At 25.8% G+C, this 25,435-nt stretch overlaps 3 protein-coding genes and 1 long non-coding RNA gene across 9 annotated transcripts in view; 2 read left to right on the top strand and 2 right to left on the bottom strand.

The window, feature by feature from the left end:
- Positions 1–4,729: 4,729 nt before the first annotated feature.
- Positions 4,730–15,554, bottom strand: LOC114125787 (uncharacterized). 3 transcript variants are annotated; one of them, XR_003592542.2, is made up of 4 exons: positions 15,415–15,554; positions 15,267–15,341; positions 6,980–7,092; positions 4,730–5,043 (listed from the first exon to the last, which is right to left on the bottom strand). It is a non-coding gene; the product is annotated as an uncharacterized LOC114125787 (long non-coding RNA). The 3 variants fall into 3 exon arrangements; XR_003592541.2 differs by lacking the exon at positions 4,730–5,043 and having other exon boundaries at positions 6,391–7,095; XR_007604222.1 differs by lacking the exon at positions 4,730–5,043 and having other exon boundaries at positions 6,391–7,092.
- On the top strand, positions 7,749–10,177 carry LOC126550186 (uncharacterized). Its single transcript, XM_050201232.1, has 3 exons — positions 7,749–7,911; positions 8,011–8,159; positions 9,558–10,177. Exons 2-3 carry the CDS (start codon positions 8,125–8,127, stop codon positions 10,141–10,143), a joined length of 621 nt encoding a protein of 206 aa, XP_050057189.1. The 5' UTR covers positions 7,749–7,911; positions 8,011–8,124; the 3' UTR covers positions 10,144–10,177.
- LOC126550185 (uncharacterized) lies at positions 10,724–11,784 on the bottom strand. Its single transcript, XM_050201230.1, has one exon. It carries the CDS (start codon positions 11,555–11,557, stop codon positions 10,790–10,792), a length of 768 nt encoding a protein of 255 aa, XP_050057187.1. The 5' UTR covers positions 11,558–11,784; the 3' UTR covers positions 10,724–10,789.
- A 208-nt stretch (positions 15,555–15,762) lies between the features above and the next one.
- LOC114125785 (metal cation symporter ZIP8-like) overlaps positions 15,763–25,435 on the top strand; it is a 53,246-nt gene continuing 43,573 nt past the window's right edge. For all 4 annotated transcript variants that reach the window (XR_007604221.1, XM_027989558.2, XM_027989557.2 and 1 more), the window contains exon 1: positions 15,763–16,132. Coding sequence is in view for 3 of the 4 variants with exons in the window: in XM_027989558.2 (XP_027845359.1) it covers positions 15,956–16,132 (177 nt within the window). In the remaining variant the exon portion in view is untranslated. The remainder of the gene's footprint in view (positions 16,133–25,435) is intronic.

Below are 25,435 nucleotides of genomic sequence, written 5' to 3'. Positions count from 1 at the left end.
TTTATATATTTTCTCGACTTAAATTATTTGTGAACAATTATTATAAAGTAGGTATCATTACAGTCAATATATATATATATATTTTTAATTAATTCAGTTATTCCTGTGTACTGTTTTTTATTATTTAAAAAAAATATATATATTTTATGTATAAGAAACACTGCAATACCTATATAGTTATACTGTAGTTTTATATAGTGTAGGTATCACAAAAGTCTTGTATCACTTTAAGAATATATCTTTTTGAAACTAACACCATAATATATTTAAATGCTATTGGACTATTATATAGTATTATCACAATATTATAATATTCACAAATATAGGTAATAATTATAGTAGGTACCTAGTCGCCAATTATTGGACTCGCTTTGGATCTTGATGCTAGAGAATTTGAGTCTATTAACCAAATAAGTCAAAATGCAGCGTAATAGAAAATTTTAATTTGTCCATGTGCTAATATGTTGATTATTATGTAATCATTTTTTTGTATAGGTACTTTAAATATAATATGAAAGCGTACATGCAACATTCGTCATCCTTTTTTTTTCGACTGCAGGCAATAGCTATATTGAGCGCGAGGGAGCCTGTATAACTATGTAAGATTGTAAGAGAGCAAATAGACAATCCAATATTATGATAATTTGGAAAATTGAAGACAAAGTAGAGATTCAGTAGAATTGGGTTTTAGTAATTCTCGGTCCAGATACGAACAAATAAACCGTTTAGTTAAAAAAAAATAGGTAATAATAAAATTTGTACTCCTTTGTCCTTTATAACCTATATTTATATATTAAAAGCATAGACCTTATACTAGAGTAAAAGGTCTATGATTAAAATAGATCTAGGTCAAAGGACAATGTACTTATGAGTATGTTAGAATTGAAGGTCGAACTGATAATTGTTAAACTTGTAATTTTGTATTTATAAATTATTAACAATTAACAATGCCGATTGCCGACGATATAGAGAGAAGTTATTGTACACGCGGTTTCCCTTGGTGGTATAGTGATAACAAAAAAAAAAAGAAATAGATGACGCCCTTCTATCCCGCAAATAATTTACCAATAATGAATCCACCCATGTAAGCACGACTAAGTATAGATAAAGCGCATATTAGCAGTCAACAAAGTTTTGCAAAATTCAGTGAATGTAATAATTATAATATATATATATGTGTAGGTATATATTTTATAGTTAGCAGTTTAGCACCATATAGGCTGCAATAGGCATGCGCAAAAGGTGTGCAGTGGCACATCCCTCAAGACGGCAGGCTGTAGTTTTTTTGTACCTATAAAATATCGAAATTAATTTTTGCAAGTACTAAAAACTATTTATGGTAAATTTAAGCTACAAATACGAACTCGTGTGCATGACAAAATATTGTTAGTAGGTTAAAATTGTCCGTTAACCGTTTTTTAAATATAATCTATCGCCACAATATTTGAAGGTATAAGCAATAGTCTATTCTATAATCAATGGTATAAGCACTATAAGCTATATGCATTATGCCTATATGAATATGATTAACGAACACTAACTAAGACCTAATATCTAACGTTTTAGGTAGTGAGCCTAGATAATAGGCTCTCTGGTTTTAGGTACCTATTATTAGTTTTTATTATCTTAATCCGCATCTATAACGATCCGATTAAAACGTTTTTCTAATCAGTTTATCACAATTATTTTAAACCATGATTTAAGATAGGTATATCTTTTTAAGGTATACCTTAAAATCGTGTTTTATTACTATCTTTGAAAAGGGTTTTATGGATTTTTATTTATAAAAATGTTATAACGATTTGAAAATTAATCAAGATTAGTGATTTAATTTAAGTAAGGTTAATATCGGTATTCTTTAATTCTTCGTTATAAAAAGATATATAGTAATGATTGATATTTAAATTAAAATTGATAAACAGTTATCCAAATATTAGCGATTTCTTGTAGTGTACTTGGTTTCTTGTTCGAGTAAGTAGTGAATTTTCGTCTGTTATTATTTCTATTCATCCGGCACTAATATTAATATTTGCAAAGTATCTTTTTTTGTTTTAATATGGTTACGTATCATTTTTTTCTAGTTTTGTGATGTATGATATTGTTTTTGGTAAGTACCTAAAGAATTAATGTTTTATAATTACTTTAAAAAAAAAAAACAACAACAACAGTAGAATGTAGAATTTAGAACTTTAGAAGAAATGGTTATAGCTTACCTACCTAGTATATTATCATTGATCATAGAATCTATAGTCAATAGTATTAAAAGTACTAGTATTTTTTACCCATTTTCTTATGATAAAACCAGTGCCAATTTCATTTGTACTCCTAGGCGAGTACTGTCTATCAGCGGGGTATTTATGAGGGGAGGTACTTAGTGGGGTTCTATTTTAAAAATGCCACTATTGTTCAAATTAAAATGATTATAATTTGTGTAGTACAATTTAATTAATGCATAAAATTATAATTAATGTGCAATTTAAATATTTTAATGATTATAATAATAAGTAATTTATAAAATATGCACTAAGTATAAAATAATATTCAAATATTATACTTGAATTAAAAAATAAATTTGTTACATTTGTTGTAAACTTAAATACTTTATAGTTTATTCAATAACCCTCATTGTAGTATAGTTGTAATAAATTAGAACTAGTGATATTGACTGGATTGGAGGGGGAAAAGCAAAATTATAGCTTTGTCACAACTATAATGTTAGAGGGCAATATTATCTTCCTTGCGTCCCGGATTACATTTTTTAATCTGAAAATAAAGGTATTTCTATATTCTTATTCATAGTATCTCATTTATAGGTAGGTAGGTACCTAAATAATATTTTAGTGTTTAATGTATTTTAACGTAGTACAGAAAATATTTTAAAAAACAATTCGATTAGGTTTTAGGCTCCATAAAATACTATGCGATATGCATTACGTGTCTCTTTCAAGTTGCAATATTATTTATATTTCTTTATCATTAACTTTATTATCATATGCAACTATATATAATGTATTATTACACGAGTATTGTTTAAATTAATAACCTCTTAAGTCGTTTTGCGTGATAATATACGCTTTTGAAGATTATAGGTCACACCTATAACAAGTATTACATTACATTATCTGTAATAGAAAAAAAAATATTATTAATAGGTATTCCTTCTTACATCACGAGTACCTACTTAGGTACATTATAACAGCATGCTAATACAATACATAAAGCTATAGTTTGATCGAAATCAAATATATATACCTAATATTATATTGAGATTATATAGTCATCACTCGGTATATTAGGTAGGTATATATACTATATACATGAATACATTCAAGACATCACGTAGGAAAATTGTCATGTTTGTTTTGTTTTTAAATATTAATAATGTTATCATTATTAAGGTACTAATTATTTATTCAGGTTTAACACGATTAAAAGCTGTTACAAAAAATAAAACATGTCAAATTGTTTTTATATGTATCTATTATACCAAAGGTAATTTTTAAATACAATAGGTACTTAAAGCAGATACCTACGAATTACGATACATACATTACATTATGTTGACTATATTAAAGTATTTGTAAATTTTTATATTGCATTATATACGTATACAGGATGTAGTAGATGTACTCATAATAATATGTGCTTACTACTGATTAATATGGACTCTATATCTTCATATTAGGGAGTGTATATAAAATATTGGTAGTTTCAAGTGGTAGACCTCATTGAAGTTTTTATTGCCCCAACACTTTAAATCAATATATTAATATTATTCCTTTTTATAATTTGTGACCGAATAGGTCTTATTTTTATTCGTTTTTTGTTTTGTAGCAGATAATATACTAAAATTAAGTATAAAACGAGTTAATGTTGACAAAATAAGTAATATAATGTTATAATATTTTTCCATACCTAGTTAAATAATTATTTATTGCCTACTTAACTCGACGTAAGCTTATAAACTAGTTTCGTAGATCGTAGATTATGAAACATAATAATTTCATATTCATGTACAATATAAAATAATAAACACTAGTTTTTTAATACATTTTTATGACCAAATATCAATAACGTTTTTATTAATGTGTTTATTTTATACATATGATGGTGATTCATCAGCATACAGTATGTTTACCTTCCCCATACTTTTATATTTAATAATGTAAAAATTCTATACTTAGATTTTGGAGTTTTTATCGTGTTTAATAATTCCTACAGTTCATATTTTCAAATATTTATCGACTTAGGTTTTTTTACTACTTAGCAAGTAGGTATTTTGTGGCGATAAAATACATTTCACCATTTCACCACTCTTTTTTTCACTGTAAATATTGTGAATACTTATATTGTTTGTAATTTTCTTGGACAATAATGATTGTTACGTATATTCGTACGTAAGGATTATCGCTTTGTATAATAAATTACCACAATAATGTTTAGGTACTTATCACCTATGCTGCTATACAGCTTTACATTTTTATTTGTAATTTAATTTATATTTTAAAGATTATAAGAAATTATTAAATAATTTATTTGTGTATGACTACTTCATGTGTATAATTGAATTACATTTTATACGTTTGAATATGAATATGAATATTTATCATAATAAATGTGATTGTATGTGTAAATACTGTAAATATTATACTTAATAACATGATATATTTTTTGTAATAAAATACTGAGAATGTATATAGTTCAGTACACAACTTTCGTCTTCGTAGTATTTAATTTATTAATTAATAAATATAACAAAAAAATTAGAAATTTATACCCAAATATCTAATATCTTATTTTACTAACAAGAATCATTAAAATTTAATAAGAAAAAAATTGCTGGACGATTCTGTTGAATATCTAATATTTACTAGGTATACATTTTATATTTTTCAACAAAAGTTATGTTTGGTTTTTAATTTTTGGAAGATATTAAGAATGCAAACATTGTATATAATATATATATGATATACGTAAATATACATACCAGTGGGGTAGCCTGAAACATGGTGGCTCTAGGGGTTTATAGAAAGTAGAAGTATCCTTAAAAACAAAAAAAAAATGATTAAATATTGATAGAAAGATTTTGATTCTAGAAGCTAATAAAAAAACTTTATAATAATAATTTAATTGTTTTAATATTTATAAAATTATAAAAAACTATAAAATAATAAAGTTGTATGCCTACATATGATCTTTTCGAGCTATCGTTTAATTAAAAAAATGTCTCAGTGGTTATTTTATTGATATGGGGTCCCTCAACTTAGACGTATACTTTTGGGTCTCCAGTGTAAATACGTTACTGAATATATATAATATATATATATATATACAGATTGTGAAATATAAATGGTGAGTTCAATTAGTTCAAACAAAAATAAATAAAAAGGGGAAAAGTTGGTAACCGCTCTGTAGTGCTGCTGTAGTACAGTAAGTATGAGTTATGAGAAAAAAAATGTTTTATTTTTAATTGTAAATAGTTATTACTTATTATTTATTATGTAGGTAACTTTGAATTAGGATCGATGCCAGAAAGTATGTATTGCGCAGTGATGCAGTTGTATTTTTTTTGTATCTATGTAGGCTTGTTAGTTAAGTAAGGGGGTTTACTCCCTACTCTCCATGTACCTACTACGTAATAATTATTTTTTATATTTATAACAAAATAGGTAGACTATATTACTACCCTGCCACAATATTGAGCTTCTACAATTATACTTATAGAAATATATCATTATATACATTTAAATTTTGTATGACACTTAGAAAAATATAATAGTTAGTAATTAATAGTAATATCCTTAAACTTTTAATAAAATAGTCATGAAGATTTTTTTAAGTTTAATAAATAATAATGAAAAAAAAAAATAGGATTACCTACAGGAAAATATTAAAATACAAAATATAAATTTATCTCATTTTCTTTGAGATCACTGTTGAAGTATTAATTTATCAAATTGATTTATAGAAGAGAATAGTAGAAGTGCCTTCGTATACCCGCGGATCATATTATTATATTATTCTATATTTCTATTAACATAATATGCATTAACTGAAAAATAAAGATGTGGATAAACGTTGCATACCCGTGTATACGCCTGTGCATCACTAGTATAAATTACGGTAATAGGCCGCAATAGCATTTGAAAAGAAAAAGTATGTGAAATAGTGATTATATGAAAAAAATTGGAAATAAATATTAAATTTATATATGTATAAACTAATAACTACAGGGACTGCCTTGAATTGTTTGATTTTCTGTATATCATTTCAGTGAATATTTATAGATACTTAGAATTTTCAATTTAGTTAAAGTAATACAGCAAAAATTCCTTATAAATTGTTATTATAGCTATTTAGTCAATTTTTTTTATTTTTTTTTTTAAGCATTTTAAATAGATGAAATTCATTATAATCATGGAGATCAACAAATTATTTTGTAGTTAAAAATGCATAATATTTTAACTTTTATACTTAAGACATATGACCATGTAATAAAAGGTAAATACGGGGATATTACATAAATTATACTCTATTGTTATCGCACATTTGTACTGTGCATAAACTAATTATTCTTACCATGTCTATTAATAGAAGCATTATTAAATCAATTCTACGGGATAACCAATGTATTATTATGTGTATCACGCATATAAATACCTATATTAACATATTATATAAAAAAATATATATTTTTTTAAAACGTGCTTTCGTGTTACATTGATATGATAATAATTGTGGTAGTATATAGAGCAGGGGTGGCTAAACTGCGGCTCGCCACATAGACTTATGCGGCTTGCATTTTACCGTAACATTTTTACAAACAAATTTTTTTAATATGAATTTACGTATTATAATATAATAATATGACCTTTTTTGTTTTTTTTTTTCATTTTGGCTCTTCCATATTTATTAATACATTTGGTGGCTCGCGAGTCTCTTCTCGCTGGCCATCCTTGATATAGAGTATATTACTTACCTATATAATATTATATATCTTTTTGTAATAATGCTGGTAGTAGTAATGATCAACTTCAAACAGTTTTCTAGTTCTGTTTTGATTTATCGGATAATGCATTAAAATGTTGGTACCTGCTGATAAAATATAAACTATTATTAAGCTTCAATAAAAAATAGGCTTATAATTAAAACAGATTTAAAAATATACGATCATTCGTCGAGTCATTGTAATATTAGATTATTTAAATGTCACAAGATAATTTGGGAAATAATTCAATTAAATGCATTAAATTAACATATTAAAGCTGGTTTCACACGGAGCGGTTTAATCGCGCGCGGTCGCGATTAAAAATCGCGGCGATTAATCGCCTAAAATTAAACAAATATTTTAACATTGATGTATTCACACGGGAAAAACCGCGCGTTTTAAAACCGCTTTCGACCGCTCCCGTTCAATTTTCCAGCGGTTGGAAGCGGTTGATTTCTAAAATTAAACTGCCTATTTCTAATACAACTGTTTAGACGGAGCGTTTAAACCGCTGCGATTACAATATGTTTTCATTCAATAATTTACCATTCATGTGTTTGCACGAAAATTATTGATATTATATTATAAGCTAGTAATAATATTTAAAACAAAACGAATTTTAAAAATGGGATTTGACAACGAAGAATTCATTTTAGAAATTTCTGTTGAAGAAAGTATCTGGAATATAAGTAAGAAATGAATTACCTTGTAATAATTATTATTAATTATTATAATTGAATGAATAAATTAAATAATAAATCTATAATACACTCATTTGAATATAATATTAATATGTGATATAAAACTTGTAGAATCCAAAACATATCATGATCGGGTAGCTAAACATGTTAGCTGGACCAAAGTCGCTAAGACATGTGTCGACGGATTTGAAAATCTTGGTGATAGGGAAAAAGATGCTAAAAGTAAGAAATTATTCATTTATATTTTATAGAATGAACATTCAAATGTTGTTGAAAATCAGTAAAATACTTACTAATTTAAATAAAATTATTTTCCAATAGTTATCGATCTTCAAAAGAGATGGAAAAATCTCCGTGATAATTATAGAAAAAAATGTGTAATTAAGTCCGGACAAGCTGCGAATAAAAAAAAAAAAGTATATATATGCTGATATAATGGAATTTTTGCGACCAACTATGGAAAACAGAAGGTAGGTTAGATACTTAAAAGTAATTCGGGGGCTTTGTGTTTGTTAACAAAAACTCTTAACGAAATACATTTCCAAAATATTTAAAATACAGTACCTATCTCTTATTGGATTTCGATGTTGTTTTTGGTTTTTTAAGAAAAAAAACTGTAAAATAATTTATAAGTTGAAAAAATTTAATAAAACAAAATAATTAAATACTAAATTGTAAAATAATTATATTAAATTACAAATTATTTAGCGAGTGAATTAGACCAGTTTATTAGGAATTTTAATGTTTTTATACGAGTACCTATCGTTTAAAAATTTCCTTAAATGGGCATTTTAGATTCTGAACGAAGTGATGAATGTATTGATTTTACAATGGTGTGTTTTTTTTTTTTTTTTTTTTTTGTTTTTGTGTCTGGGTACAGCATAACTAGTCGAAATAATGCTCCAATTTCAAACTATGGGGGTGGTTTCCGATGTAAAAGTGAATATCCTTGGTGCATAATAGAGGTAAAAAGTTAACATTTTCCAACAGTTTTCAAAAAAATCGAGAAAAACAAAAAAAAATGACGGAAAAACGGCAATTTTTACGCAAAACCAGTTTTCGACCAAATCGATGTTTTTTATAGTTGTAATTCAAAAACTAATCACTGAAAATACTTGAAATTTTCACCAAATGTTAATGTCAGTGGTATCCGTATATAGTTAAATTTTCAAAAAATTTTGACTTTTTTTGAGTTATTTATAGACCACTGAAATTTTCGATTTTTTTGAGAAATTTTTTTTAAAGTGTCGATAAAAAATTTTTGGATGACCAAAAAGTTTTGAAAATTTAATACAAGGTTCCTTATGAGTTGTTTTTAATGTAGCTAAAAAAAATTAAAAATCGTTAGTCACAATTTTTTTTTATAAGAGTTTATAGTTCAAATTTTTACGAAATCTGTCGAAAACGCGAAAATTTGTAAGTAATTTTGAAGTTGAAAAATCATAAAATTTTTTTCTTTTATAACTAAGGTTTGAAAATTTGGTACAAGGTTCTCCATACATTTTTCTTCAAATATCTGTAAAAAAAACTATACCGGATTCAGACAACAAATTTTTCTGAGTGTTTGAAATTTAAATTTTTCCAAAACCGCGCTAAATAACGATTTATCCTCAAACGATTTTAAATATTTGTTATTATTCAAAAAGTATAAGTCGTAGCATTTACATTGAAATTAATAACCTCTTTTGTTTACAAACTAATACAGTATACATACATTTTGAACTGTTAAAAACTAAAATTTCTGTAAAAATAATGATTATTTTTTAATTAACATAAAAAGATAATATATAAATAGTCATTATATGGTTTATATTCCACATTATACAAATCTATAATCAAATTTAATTTAAAAGAAAATCATTATATAGCACTGAAGGTAATGTTGAAGAATCCAGTGACAATGAAATTGATATCAACGACTCTGCACGAGAAGAAAATATTATTGAAAACGATGAAGATGACGAAAATGATATTTTAGATGACCCGGTTCTAAAGAGACCTTCAAAAACCAAACCAGTAAAGAAACCTTCATTTGAAGATAATTTACTTCATATTTTGGAAAACCGCCGTACAGAAGATGCGGAAACTTCTTTTCTAATGTCACTCCTTCCTCAAATCCGCAGTTTAACCGAGGAACAAAAAAGCAGGGTTTACATTGAATTTTTGACTGTTCTTCAAAGAGTTAAATATTCTACTCCACCTCAAATGCAACACATACCTTCTCAAGTAAGCACTGGTCATATTCCTTTTAACTATTCCTATTATAATTCAAATCAAACTTCACCTGCATTTTCTTCAACTTCATTAAACTCGACCATAAACCCACCTCAAATTGAAACTATAAATCATTCTTTGCATTCTTATTACTCTCAGTATAATCCTCAAACATCTGCATCTTCCTCACATTCCGTTAATACATTTCAACATTCTGATTTTGAAAATAACAATAATTAATTACACATCATCATGATCATATAATCTATCATGTTTATTCAAGTTTATTTAAGGAAGTTACTTATAATTTAACTATTATAATTATTATTTTTTTTTTTTTTGTAAGAATTTTATAAAAAGGTATTATATTATTTAAATATAAAGTGTTTTGAATAAAAATAAGGTTTATTAGTTATTATTTTGTATTACGTCTAAGTGACAATATTGCATATTGTTATACATATTAAATTCACTACACACATATTTATATTTGTTGAGTAACACGCTGTACGCGCAAATATATTGTATAAATATTATATTATGTTTCATGTATAATATATAAGTATCTAAGTAATTGTAGGTAAGAAAATTTAAATAGTTTTGATTTTTCGAGTATAAAATGGAGTATTGGAGTATTAGCTTATTTAGTTATAAATACCTAATAATTACACAAAAAACTTTATTCAAGTTTAATAGCATCCGAACCCTAATTAAAATATAATATTTAGGTTAGGTTACTATGTATTAGAATGATGGCAACTAGCAAGTATAATTTATATTTGAAAACAATACATTTTAATTATTTAAAAATTAATTATAACTATTGTCTATTATGCAGACTTGTAAAAACTAAAAAAAATAAATATAAAATATTCTAATAACAATATTATTTTCCAATGACTTTGTTTTGCCACTTAAGTGCATGTTGTGGAGCGTTGAAATACTTAACAAAGTATTCTCGAACTTCTTTGGCATTTGTTGGCGGATTTCCCGTTCTACGGCTTGTTAAATCGTCCATTGTACAACTAAGGATATCATCATTGTTGATGCCATCTCTACGCCGAACGAAATTGTGTAGCACACAACATGCTTTTGTCACAGCGACAGCAAAATCATGTTCAACCAGTAAACTTGTTTGAAAAACTCTCCACTTTTTCGACAATATTCCAAAAGAACATTCTATATGTTGTCGAGCCCTTGATAACCTGTAATTGAAAATTCTTCTGTCGTCATTTAATGATCTGCCGGGAAAAGGTCGCAATAAATTTGTATGTAACGCAAATGCTTCATCAGCGACTATTACATAAGGCTGAGGAATACCATTATCATCACCAGGTAAACAAATTTTGGGTGGCAAATTTAAATTATTTCCGTATAATTTTTTACCAAACACTGATCGTTTGAAGACATTACAGTCACTTTCCTTGCCGTAGGAACCCACATCTATGATTCTAAAACAGTAATTAGAATCACAAATTGCCATCAGGATGAGTGAAAAATAATGTTTGTAATTATAATACAATGTCCCACTGTTTTTGGGACATTCCAAACGTATATGTTTGCCATCTACGGCACCGACGCAATTTGGAAACTGAGCTTTCTCGAAATATCCGGCTGCAATGTCTAACCAATCGTCAATAGTTGGTTGTGCCATTTCAATTGGTTGTAATACTTTCCATATTATATCACAAGTTTCGCGTACGATATTTGATATTGTAGATATTCCAATTAAAAATTCGAAGTGTAAAGTCGAAAAGTTAGAACCAGTAGCCAAATATCTGAATAGACACACATTGCAGTAGGTATTAATTAAAACAATAATCACTCAATATTATTTAAGCATAATTATTAACTATGAAACAGTGGACTTAATATAATTGGTAATATAATTGAAATAAGTTCAGTGATATTTTGTTCTTAATTTAACAAATTTATAAGCTATTTAAGTGTCCATTTCCGCAATATTATTGTGATAACAAATTATTAAATGTTAAGACTTAATGATAAAACATTATAAATTCAAAAATAAATATTAAATATTCAACATAATTATCAATTTACCTTGAATCATATATTTTATTACAGAAATATACACAAAATACTATATAGTTAACTGCAGTGTTGGGGAGTAACTTAACCCAAGTTACAAGTTACTATAACTAAATTACTTTTTAAATAATTTGATGATAATTAAATTAAATTTTATTGTAAGTAATTTATATGTGATTTGAGTTACTTATTCGTAGTAATTATTACTTAACTACTCATTACTTCATTTGGTTTAATACATGCAGTAAAAAGCGATCTAAAATTATTGACTGTAATTTTGAATATGCGCACTTTTGTATAAAAAAAATTTGTCGTATTGAACACATGTAAAATAAAAAATAAAAAATAAAAATAATTTAGTTATAATTTTGATAAGGGATTGGTTATGTATGTAATTTAATTAAATAAGTCTAATTATGTAAGTAACATTTTTTACATGAGTTCAACTTACCTACATAAAATTAAGCTATTTTAATTTTTAGATAATAATTTAAATAAAAGAAAATTATTTATTAAAATTGTACCTATACCTTAACGTAACAGTCAATCTTTCTTCTGGTGAAATTGGAACTCGCATATTCGTATGTTGTTTTATTAGATATTTACCAATATATGAGACCTGAGATCATTGAATAAATAATATTGTTAGTAGGTAAATATATTATGCTGTGGACACGTGTTTCTATTTTCAAAATTATTATATTATAATTTGAAAGCTAATGTATTACTTAATAACTTACCAGTGAATCGAACGACGAGATTGACATACGATAATATTTAAAAAACTCATCTGGGTGTGATCTTAGAGTTAAAAAATTAACTTGAAACTGGCCTTCTTTAATCCTTTTCATATTCAATGGATGCACCCAATATTTTCTCTTGGTGGTAATTTTTTGTTTTGTTTTTTGTCTTTTATATAAAGCATACACTACACAAACTGCTTCAACATCGTCTATGATCTCCATTTTACAAAACAATGGAGAATAACTGTTTTTATACTTTACCACAACATACACAATTAACACAAACCACGTTTTCTACACGACTAATTTAATGATAAGTTCAAGTGACAATGAAAACCTTTCAAATTTGGCGGGTAAATATTCAAAGGCGTTTAAATCGCACGCGATTTAATCTCCTAGTGTGTATACATACACCAAAGCGGTTTTAAATCGCCGCGTTTTTTAGCCGCGACCGCGCGCGATTAAACCGCTCCGTGTGAAACCAGCTTAAATGCAATTTTCGATTACTGATTTATTATGAGTTATGATAAAGCTTTTAATAATATATTAAAAAATAAACATAATTAATACCTAACTAAAAAATAACGACTTATGTACGAAATATTCGACCGTGAAAAGAATATATAGTAGGTGCCTACTGTAGGTCAATAATGAGAAATAAGAATCAAATCTGAGATTTTAACACTTAGCAGAAAACTAATGACATCACTTCATAAAATATATACATTTAAAAATAATGAGTATGAGTTTTTAAATCATGTAAATTAATATAATTATGTTTATTTTTTTAATTCTTTTAATTTTATTGTGAGAAAATACATTCAGTATTTCGCAAGTACTTATAATGTGTCTGGAATAATATCAATACTGCCTTTCCCCTAGAAAAATGTATTATAACAATTATAACGGAATGATATTAGACTCAACGACATTATACATAATGCATAATTTACTATTGTATAGCTTTTAGGTATATCGAATAAAAAAATGCGAGAAATATTACAGTTTTTTAAATGTTTTCATCGCGATTATATTATTATGGATAATTGAATAATTTATCAATTAAATTCACGTATTTATTATTATGGTCGTTCAGCAATGATTATTACACTATCGTCGTCTGACAACGGGGCGAAGTGCGTATAATAATAATTAATAATATATATTCTTATCGACTAGACCGACTAGTGTACCGTATAAAACACGTCGGATCATCGTTACTGCAGCAGCTCGTTATAATATGCAACCAAATAAATGGGTACCTATTATATATACATATATAAATATATAATATGACGAACGGCGCCGCGCCTCGGGAATGCGTATTATCAGATTTTGTACTCTAGTCTCTGTAGGCATAGAGCTATATTTTACCTATACACAATATATGTAAGCATCTTACCGGTTAAAAAAAAAAACCGGATATTTCAAAAAAAAAGATAAAAACGCTATTATAGGCCTACCTGTATAACATAGTTAATATTATAAAGGAGTATATAGCTATATATTATACTCGTAGTGTCGAGCAACTATCACTGCGGGCGGCGGTGTGGTTGGTTGGATTTTGACTTCAAACATATTATAGTATCTATTTTAATGTTATGATTTATTTTAATTTAAATCCGTGAATACTCGGAAGAAGACCGATGGGTTGATACGAAGAAAAAAAAATCACCAATAAAAACGTTTAATTAATGTACAACATTTTTGTATACTTTAATATAAAATAATCATTATCAATAATTAAATATAAAATAATACTATTATATAGGAAGCCGATAGGTCGTATTTGCAATATTATACCTATGACGTTGAGGTATATAATACTATTATTTATTAAATTGTAAAATTATAATCTATCAAATGGTTTCTTTCTCTTTTTTTAATATGCAGTGACCGATATATATTGTGTGTACAGTATAGAACAGTATATTCGATTGGCAGCTATCGCCTTTCGCGTTGAAATGTTGTCTCTGTCTATTACAATGCACACTGCAGTACATCGATATGTTTTATAAATGAATTTGTCGTTACATAGTCTGAAAACGAATTTGATTCACCGTGAAGTCCACCCAAGACTTTCGGACATATTTTCATTTCATTGACCAGAGTTAACACTAGAATCGAGTCAGACGATGTGGTAGACAGAAACGAAACATCTATGTTTTCAATACGTTTTATCGTTATTATGTGTTATTTTCATCATTTCCGTCTAAATGCCAAATTTGTATTCAACTGCAGAACTAATAAATTGTGCACGTTGTTAGCTTTATAATATTATATTGATTTGATGTATTATCAATCTTAGGTATGAAGATTTATTTGTGTTGAATTTTTAGGATTTTAAATTTAAACGAGTTATGAATATAATATGTAAAATATTACAACTTTAGAATGCTCATAACTCGCGTAAACATTTAAGTATCAAAATAACATAAAAATTAAAATTCTAAGATTTAATTTCTTTAATAACTTTAATTTTGATTAATATCACAAATGAATTCACTTTAATGCTTAAGCTAACAACTAAAATTGATTTTGTGGTACGTAAATTTGATATGTTTTACTTACGTTAGTACACATTATAGTACTTAGTCACGGATACAACACATGCAAGGATAGCTTCTTCTTAATGGTCGACGTTACCTATTTGTATTATAACGATAATTGTATTATTATTATGTCACACGTTAAAAGATTATTACTGTATATAATATACTTTAATATTTGTGTTTGATTTAACATAATATTGTTATCAGGACTTTGGAACACCGATGGCTCGTTGCCTCCTCTTGCCTGTACGCCACTGCCATCGTCGTAACTACTTACAGACATATTATACGCATGTATCAACGCATGCACTCAGTTGGTTATGGCCAGTCACCAGGGAAACAGACGGCGCACAAAACGGTCCGATTAGAAACAATAACATAATCTTAATAATAATATTAATTTATCGACACCGTATTGAGTATACGTATAACTAGCATTTTTGCTCAAATCGGTAGTTTTCGAAAACCGTATGTTTTTAAATATATATTTACATAGTCGTTATATCTTATTATATATTTAAACGTTACATGTTATCATTCGTCATCGTATTATTTAACCGTTTTTGACTTTTGAATTTCACCGCTATCGGTTTGCACGTTTGTTATAAATTAAAAACTTTATTCGTTTTACAAAAGAATAAAACCTTCTTATATCGTCTCTCTAACTAACACACACATATATAAAATTTTACTTAATAATCCTCGAAAATGGCATCAGTTTCTACTGCGTTGGTGATCTTTGCATTTTCTTTGGTCTGGTCTAAATGCTCGGCCGACCCGATCGCGATGGATAACTGCTGGCGGAAAGTGTGGTCTCTGACTCCTTCATGTACTGAAATGGACAGTTCTTCAGGCAGCCCAAGGCTATGCGTTTTTCAGTCAAGAGTGAGTCTATTTATTTTTAATTTATTTTTAAAAAAACACCAGTAATTAACCTACCTAGTAGGTATTTAGGTACTATACAAATATTATCTATACAAGTGTCTGAGATAAATACTGGCTAAATCTCAATGAAAATTAATAGTTTCTGCGTGTATAACTGGCAACTGCACTGTATTATAGTAGTGCGTGACGCGTGTTTGAGCGCTCAATCTATTTTATTAAATACATTTTTTTAAATCTTTGTTTATTAGAAAATTTTTTCTTTTTAATGATTTCACGTGTATTATAATGTACACATTTTAAAGCTTAAATTAACATAATATACGAGTAATATTTTGCTAGTTTCCAGTATAATGTTTTAAATACTTATATATCAGAATACAAACAAAATAATTTATAACTATAAAGTAATTATAGACCTTTTAAAGTTTAAGTATTATAATATGCTCTAATAATAGCAAAGTTAGATTATTTTTAGTTGTATTTTGTTTATACTTAATAACTTTTTTGTTCTTCTAAGCCTATAACGATGTAAATACTTGAATTTCACATTTAAAATTACGTTTTTTTTTTCAAATAGACTAAGGCCATTATATTATAATTTATAGGTGCTCATATTGTATACTTGTATACAGCTGATAGATAAGAATTTATGTCTCATATATTATTTTAATTATGTGTATAACATTAGGATTATTGGGTATTAATAATCACTTATTATAATCAAATCATTATAGAAATTGTCATTGTAATATATTATCATATCATAGTAATCGAGTTAGATTACTTTTATAAACGTAAGTAAGTATACTTACTTATAATTATCTATATTATAATATCGTAACGTAAAACTTCTAAAGTATTGCAGCAGGGTAATTTTTTTGTATTTATTACAACGATTTTGCAATAATGTTTTTTTTTTGTATTTCTTTAAAATTTCTTAGGTTTATAGAATAAGTACAACCTACCTGTCCAGATTCTGGAGTAAAGATATGTTAAATATTCTAGTTAAACGGCAAATGACGTTCTAATTGACTGCTGTAAATTTAACCAAAACAACCTTAGTACCCAGAAACTTGGTATACATTTAAATCTTAGTCTGAAATTCGTTGAAGTATAACCTCAGTTTTTATAAGCATATTTTTGCATGGAAGATTCCTTAGATATTAATAAATAAAAGATTTAAAAAACTGTTGAGTTTATAATAAAGATCATAAAATTAAAAAGTATAAATAAAATATGAAATATAATAATCTAAAGTTTGATGTGTATCATATACAATACTTAAGACAGTCAAATATTTATATATTATTTATTTCCTATAAATACGATTCCAGAAATTTCGTTAATATTCTGTAACGTGGTTAGGAGGACCTCTATAACACTGATATAAAATAATATGTACGAATTTAATTCACGTGTGTTTAATTTATAGGTATAAGGTACCTATATACATATAATAATATGATAAAATAGTCTGTGTCACTACGTGAAATGTAAATGTAAATGGTAATATTGTATTTTATTTTAATACATTTACTATTATATTCTGTATATTATATCTTAGTGTGCTCATATAAGGTTATATTATTATATTTACATACCTACTTATACAAACATGTACGAGTATATTATAACACATACAATTATATTGGATTATAAACGATCGGTTCAGATTTGTTCTCTCACTACTTTCCGATAGAAAATAAAAGTAGATCTAGCAAATATAATAATGCGTTACGTTGAAAACAAATATTTTAACCAAATGTGTGAGTACAGTTAGGAAATTAATTGTAAAAGTGACAAATACTGTAAAATTGTATTGAAAAATTAAAATTTATTTTTGAAATTATTTATTTTATTATTTTCCATAAATGTATTCCAAATGTACACTTTAAAAAGTATACATTAATTTTATTTTGTTTCAAAATTAACTCATCGTAAGTTGTTTTCATTAAAATTATCATGTCAAGTGTTTGACTTTAATATTATGATGAATTTATTGTTTGTATAAGATTACTGGTTATCGGATGTCTGTAGTCCCACGTCCATTTAGTAAACACACAATGTTTGAATTGAAAGTTATTCGTACTTAGGTATTATACGAATTAAAATAACTGTTGCTGTCAATGAGCACACAATTATTTATAAAATGGTCCAAATTATACACTCGTTGCATAAGTTGAAATATTATACGAGTATTGTAATTAAAGTTTGAATAGAAACTTTATAGGCACAAGACGTGATAATTGTCGGTTTTATGAGATAGGTGACTATAAAATAATAGTATACTTAAAGTTGCAATTAAATGTAACAGTATAATAATAATAGCTGTAATTAAAGAATATATTATAAAGAATGCCGATTATGTTATTTTTCTTTTATCGAGCCGAATTTGTATGTGTTATACGAGTAGACAAGAGTACTATATAAAGTTCTTAGATATATTTAGATTTTAGATACATGTATATTGTATATATTTTGTCATTTATATTTAAATAGATCAGTGACATATGCTAATAAGTTTCTCTCTTTATATATATTATATATGACCATGTTCTCATCGTCGACAACGTCATTTAAATGTGTATACCTACCTAAGTATCAATCTATATTGATAGTTGTTTTAGTTTAAATTGTATGTATGAATTGTACTAAGCTATCAAAATATCAAAGCCCAAAGGATAGCATATTATTTTGTGATTTGTATTTACTTATATTTATAAAACATCAATATTATCACAATTTATGATTTGTTATTTAATTACCAATCAATGGTTAATGGATTTATTAGATTTATGGTTGTAACTTAGATGTTATCTTCTAATATTTAAGTCTAGAGTTTGTTTAAATCATACCAGTTGTTATTATTATTTGTTTATAAACATCTTAACAGCTGACTATTTTAATTGTTTATTAATTGTAAATTAAGGTACGTTATTAAATCAATTGTATATAATGGTACTTTATAAAAAGTTTGTCGCTTAAGTTTTCAACTTTAATTCAAAATGTCTTCATTTATTTTTTTATTAGTTTATTTTGAATAAAATTAACGCTTTAAATTAATATATACCTATACCTATGAATAATTTTTAGTGAAATGGGAGTGGAGGCAGAGTTATTGATTAATATTATAGAAAAATTAAAAAACTAAATGTGTTTTAAACGAATAGTATATACTATTATTTAGTCATATATAAAACACATATTAATGTTGTTTATAATTCAATATCTATGAGTATAATGTGTATGATTTTTGGCATTTTTAAAATACAAACTCATTTCATAAAATATACGAGCTCTTCATCATATTTATAAATTACGATAATAATTTTATTATACTAAGCTGCTCAACTTTAAACTCATTTAGTCATACGCAGTCATATAACTATTACATAAATACATAGTCACGACGATCCATTGATAAATTCTGATCCATTTAACTTGTACAGTTATACCTAGGTATATTTATTTTTATTATTTTAAAATAGAAATTTAATTCATGTGATTTGAAGAACTTGTAAAATGTAACAGAATCAAATTTTTAATTAAATTTTATTACAGTGATTTCTTTGGTTGATTTTTTTTTAATGTCTATAAATAATTATTATTATTGTTTCATTTTGTGCAACATTTTAAACATGTGAATACAAAAGCTAAATTAATTGTAGGTATATTTATATGGCAGTTATAACTTAACAACTAATAAGTATTTTATATTATATATTATGGTTGGAATGCTTATATTGCGTGTATTGTTTGTTCAATAGGTACTTAAGATTTATATATACCTGAGCATATCTACATTTTTATAATAATTGTATTTTGCTTCTCAAAATATAATACAATTAATGCATTGTCATTAAAAAAAATCTCTATGAAAAAATTAGATTTTTTTTTTTATAAAATGTAGTTCTAACTGCATGTAGTTAGGCACCTACTTCAAATATTTTATAGATTTGAACATTTTGCATACCAAAATACATATGTAATAGTATTATGCTCTTATATTTAATCAAACTGAATTAAACTTATGATTAAATATATCAGCAAGCAAAAAAAAGTAAAAGTAAAAATAAAAATATTGTTTCACGGGAAACATATTTAAATAATTGGTTTAACCTGTGATTAAGTCTGTGTGCTTAATGTTTATCTTATACTTCATACATATCATAGTCGATAAGTTAGAAGTTTTATAACTAGGTATTTATAAATCGATATTATTTTACCTAAATGTATTTCTCCATTATTTCAAATAAGTTTCTACTGATAAAAATATCTAAAATATCTAAATGATACAACGCAGGTACCATATATCCTTAAGTCAGACTGTGAGTCTTGGTAGGTTAAAAAATTTTTCCTAATTGTATTGTTATCTACGAAAATTTTGAAGAGGAATTCATCTATTAGTTTAATTTATTTACAAGAAAAACAATTTTTTTGTTGTAAGTTTGAGTGAATTGATCTGTTACAAAATTTTAAGTTGAATAGATATTACATTTTAACTCACATGAATTTAATAATTCTTAAAATGTAAATAAAAATATATACAATGGGAAATGGAAAATCATTCTACTAAAATAAGCCTCCTATGTGCCCAGTACCTACTGCCTATTAAATATTAAATGAAGATTATTGTATAGATCTATAATAATAAAAGCTACCTATTAGTTATTGTACTATACGTCAATACCTATATATTATATACATAATTAATATTTCAATATGAAGGAAAATAATATGTTTCTACATTCTTGTTATTAAGTATCTTTTATAATTAGATTTGATTCATCTATTTAATAATTAATAATTTTAATTTATAATGATACAGCTTTATTTTTAAATTGGTATTTACAATCACTTTATTAAAAAATAAATAATGATTTAGATTATGCAATATATATATTTTTTAATGTACCTATTATAAAGTTTTATTGTTATAAATATAACAAATTAGTAATTTAAAATTAATTTTTAAACTTATGTAAAAGTTATTAATTTATGACAATTTTATTAATTTTATTAGATTGAATGAAATCAATAAGATTAAAAAAATATTCATTATTCTAGAGTTGGACATTAAAGGTATAAAGATTCTGTAGTATAGCGCTAGTATCGAAGTATTTCTATATTTAACACATTTATAACGTAATTAGAATACATTAAGCTTCATGTTTCCCATAAGTACATCCACTGTTATGTTATTTGAAAATCAGCACATTATTATTCGCGAATTTTACGATTTTTAGTTAGCTTATCGAATTAACTAAAAATAAAAAATTGCTTAGGCATTATAATATTCTTCATTGCAATCATTGTTAGGTAGGTACAATATTATAGAAGTTATTATGGTCTAGTAAGTAGAAATAGAAGTGTTAGTTGTAGGTTGTATCTATTATATTATGTAAAATGAATAATATAGATGATACATATTAATGATTTAATATTTATTAATAATAATTTCAGGTTATAGTTATGTTAATATTTTTATTGTACGCTATATGTCTTATAGTTAACTAATATTATTAAAATTAGAAATTAGTTTCCGAACACAATTTCACACCTAATGTTTTGTTGTGATTAAAAATATTACTCATACAAAATGAAACGGATTAAACGATTATCATATTACTTGTATAATAGTGATAAAATTCTATCTAGAACTGCTTGTGTTTTTAAGAAATTTCCTATACTTCAAATTTTCTTCGTTTAATATTATTAAGTACCTACCTGCTTGCCATGATTTCTGTGGCGTTTTGACATTGCTGTTGTTGGGCCAACGACGAGTTCAAGGTTATAGTGTTGACCATCAATCCATCCACTGACTGCCTAATACCTTCTATACCTAGGTCATTGCACACGCATAGAAATGTGCATTGAATTCGGTAAACTTCGATCGCAGAGAAGAATTTTTACTAGGTCTAATGGCAGAAGCCTATTGCAAGTTGTTTAATATTTGTTAAAATGTAGGTACCTCAAATAATATCAAATATACAAATAAATACGTATATAAATTTAAAATAGTTTATAACGTTAAAAAATAAAATTTATGTAGAATTTATATGGATTTTTTTACAGTTAGGATTCTTAGATCACGTAGTTAAAAAAATACAATCAATTATAACAAGACTGCAGGTATCAGTTTTGTTAATTTTAATAGAAAATGGAAATAAAACTGTGTGTAACTATAAATATAATAGTTTTTTACTTAGGTAGTTAATAATTATAATTTTCCACTTGCTAAATATATAAATATTAGAACTTATTAAACTGCAAATTACAAAAATGGGTGGAACCATATACACGGAGAACATGATATTTTGTGAGTTGTATTAATATCTAATTGTTTTAAATATTATTCAGTTTATTTTATTAGTTATATTAAAATTACTTAATACGTCGTTATGCATTTGAAAGAATTAAAGAAATTTTAGGTATTTTCAAAATAATTTTCATTTTTGTTTGAAGTACTGATTATAACATATTTTATTATTTTACATGTGTGGTTTTACAAATACACTGTAATAATTACTTATACTTACGGTTCGATAAAATTATAATTAGGTAGGTAAATAAAAGTGTTTCAAGATAACTTCATAAAAATGTCTTCATGTTTGATTTTGTAATATTATAGGTGTGTAGTTAAGATGCGTATTTGTTTGTATTTTATTATTTCTAAGATGCCTAATATATTCGATAACTGGTGATAAATTTCAAGTTTATCTTAAGTAAATTTGATTTGATTTTTTTTTTTTAATTTAAAATAGGTGAGGTTTTAGTATTGTAGTTCATTGCCCAGCTAGGCATAATGCTGTTCTATGTTAAATATTTTCAAGTAGGCGGTTTTTTAACGCTGTTTCTGACTACCAAAAGAATTCCAGTTTGTCAATATGAAGTTTAATTTCCAAGAATTACATTAGGCCTGTTTCTAGTATAAGCATAGCAAGAGAAAGTAGGTAGTATTCCAACGGGTTTTTTTTTTGGATTTTGCTATTATAATATCTTTCTGTATTATGCATAGCAGCAGTGAACCGTTGTGAAGTACTGCTTATAGACGTTTTGAGGATTAGTTTATTAATCGCATATCGATTCTGAGTATTGAATAGAACATCGTTCTCATATTTTATGTTTATTTTTTCACAACCGCATGTTATAACAGTATTGTAAAATTCATTGAACATAATATTCGTCTATAAAAAAAAAAGGCAAATTATAATACCTTTGATTAATATATCTTCTGCAGACTGTAATTATTATTTCGTTGCTAAATCGAGTTGATTGTGGAAAACATTGAGTATATCTATTTCTCTATTTCTATATTGATTTTATACCATAACTCAGTTGGTGGCATATTTTCGAATAGAATATGAATAGTCACCGAGCCATAGAATTCAAATGAATAGATTCGGCTTTGTTTGACTGTTAATCATAATTTTTAATTTTATTTTCTTTGCATTACACTTTTTAAATTTTTTGTATTGACAATTTATCTAGATTTTCATAAGAAGTTTCTTACACTAAATATTATTACATTGGTAATTTAAGTGTTATACTTTAATAATAAATACGAATAAGAAGGAATTGTGGTTCGTATAAATATAGGTAGTGTACGTAATATGTATTTTATTGCTGATAAACAATAATACATTCGCTATTCGACTAGGGTTAATTATAATAATATTATATTAATTATAAATGATTAAAATTTAGTTATCTATAATATTGTAGTGTAATGAGCTTCACCTCTATATCTATCCTAGTAGAATTTTTAATGATTAACCTCGATTTATAATAACCGTCACACTTAAATGTTCATACGTGGCTTTTTAACTGTTAAAGTTAAATTTACGTGTTTTGGATCAAATTTTAACGGAAAAAAGTTATAAATATTGTTTAATTATAAATCGGATAGGCACTTGAATGTTTCTACACTGATCCTTGGTTATTGCTGTAAGTATATATAAACGTAACGACAGAAAATAAATGGTTCGAAAAAAATGCATGAGCTCCATTGTTTAGTTCAGGGTGTTCATATGGTTTCTGGAAAATACTTTAGAACATTATGTTCATTGTGTATATTCATGTTTTTGAATGGTACAGATAATGCTCAGTTTAATTGAAGAATTTTAATGATTTAGTTTTTTCTCGATATTTTGTATGTTAACTATTCTGGCACAAATCAGTGGATTAAATTAATGCATTAATGTTTCTTGGTATTTTGATTGTATTAACAATTAACATTGTTAAGGCAACTCTTTTTCACATTGACTAAGCAACTTTTTGGCACGTGCATCATATAGCAATGTTACCTATTTATTAAATACTTCGGTCAGAATCTCTGTCAAACCAATATTGTTAATAACCTGCTTGGATAAAGTACTTTTCAATATCTGAACTTGACGACTGAGATAACGAGTTCGAAATAGTTCAAAGAGCAGTGTAAGTGTCGATTTGAGATTTGTTTACAATAAGTTTGACCACCACATTGAAGAGCACACGAAAGCTTAAGGTTAACTTCGTAATAAACTTTATACCAACGTTCAATACCTTTAATCCAAATTACCACAGTTACGAACACGGATTAATTTAAACGCTAACTTATAATAAATACAAGAAAATATGTCTATTATTTATATTTATTATGCTGATTAGCAGAAATAATTATAATAATTCGTTTCAATAATATAAACAAACACTTTTAAATAAAACACAAATTTAATTCGATGTAATATAATAGCAATACGATAGAATATATTTATTGAAGAGTAATTATTTATATTATTATCATGCTTTATATGTATAATAACTTTTTATATATAACATTATAATTTAAGTATAACACATAAATAGGACTGTGCTGGCTTCTCCCGTTCCCTATAGTTGCGTTTATGTTTTAATGTTTTAAAGTAAAAATCACATTATTCACTTTAATAAACTGATAAATCGACACCTACATCTAGAATTCGTTTTTGAATATCTTGATTTATAATGAATTGCGTTTTGTTATACCTATATGATTGACAATAATAAAATACCATCAATGATTTTTAAAATTCCGGTTTGTACAACAAAAACAAAAACAATAAAAAAAAAAAAAATGTCGAATATTTGATTAATAATTAAAATTTATAAAAGCTCAGTCTAATTTGAAGTATCATTGTTATTTATGTTTTAAAACATTGAAAACGGTATTCAGAACAACTGAATTTTATCCATTTCACGAATTGTTCAATATTTTATGAGTGGAGTGTAGAAGTTAAATTATTAAGTGTTATATTAACTTGACGTTTATGATATTGTCAGAAT

Source organism: Aphis gossypii, chromosome 2, assembly GCF_020184175.1.
Source record: "Aphis gossypii isolate Hap1 chromosome 2, ASM2018417v2, whole genome shotgun sequence".
Classification (NCBI taxonomy): domain Eukaryota; kingdom Metazoa; phylum Arthropoda; class Insecta; order Hemiptera; family Aphididae; genus Aphis; species Aphis gossypii.
This window is presented reverse-complemented; position numbering and strand designations above follow the sequence as displayed.

Coding starts and splice junctions, on each gene's coding strand:
- LOC126550185 (XM_050201230.1), bottom strand. CDS start 11,557: ATGGCACAACCAACTATTGACGATTGGTTAGACATTGCAGCCGGATAT.
- LOC126550186 (XM_050201232.1), top strand. CDS start 8,125: ATGGAATTTTTGCGACCAACTATGGAAAACAGAAG. Junction 8,160..9,557: donor CCAACTATGGAAAACAGAAG/GTAGGTTAGATA, acceptor ATCATTATATAG/CACTGAAGGTAATGTTGAAG.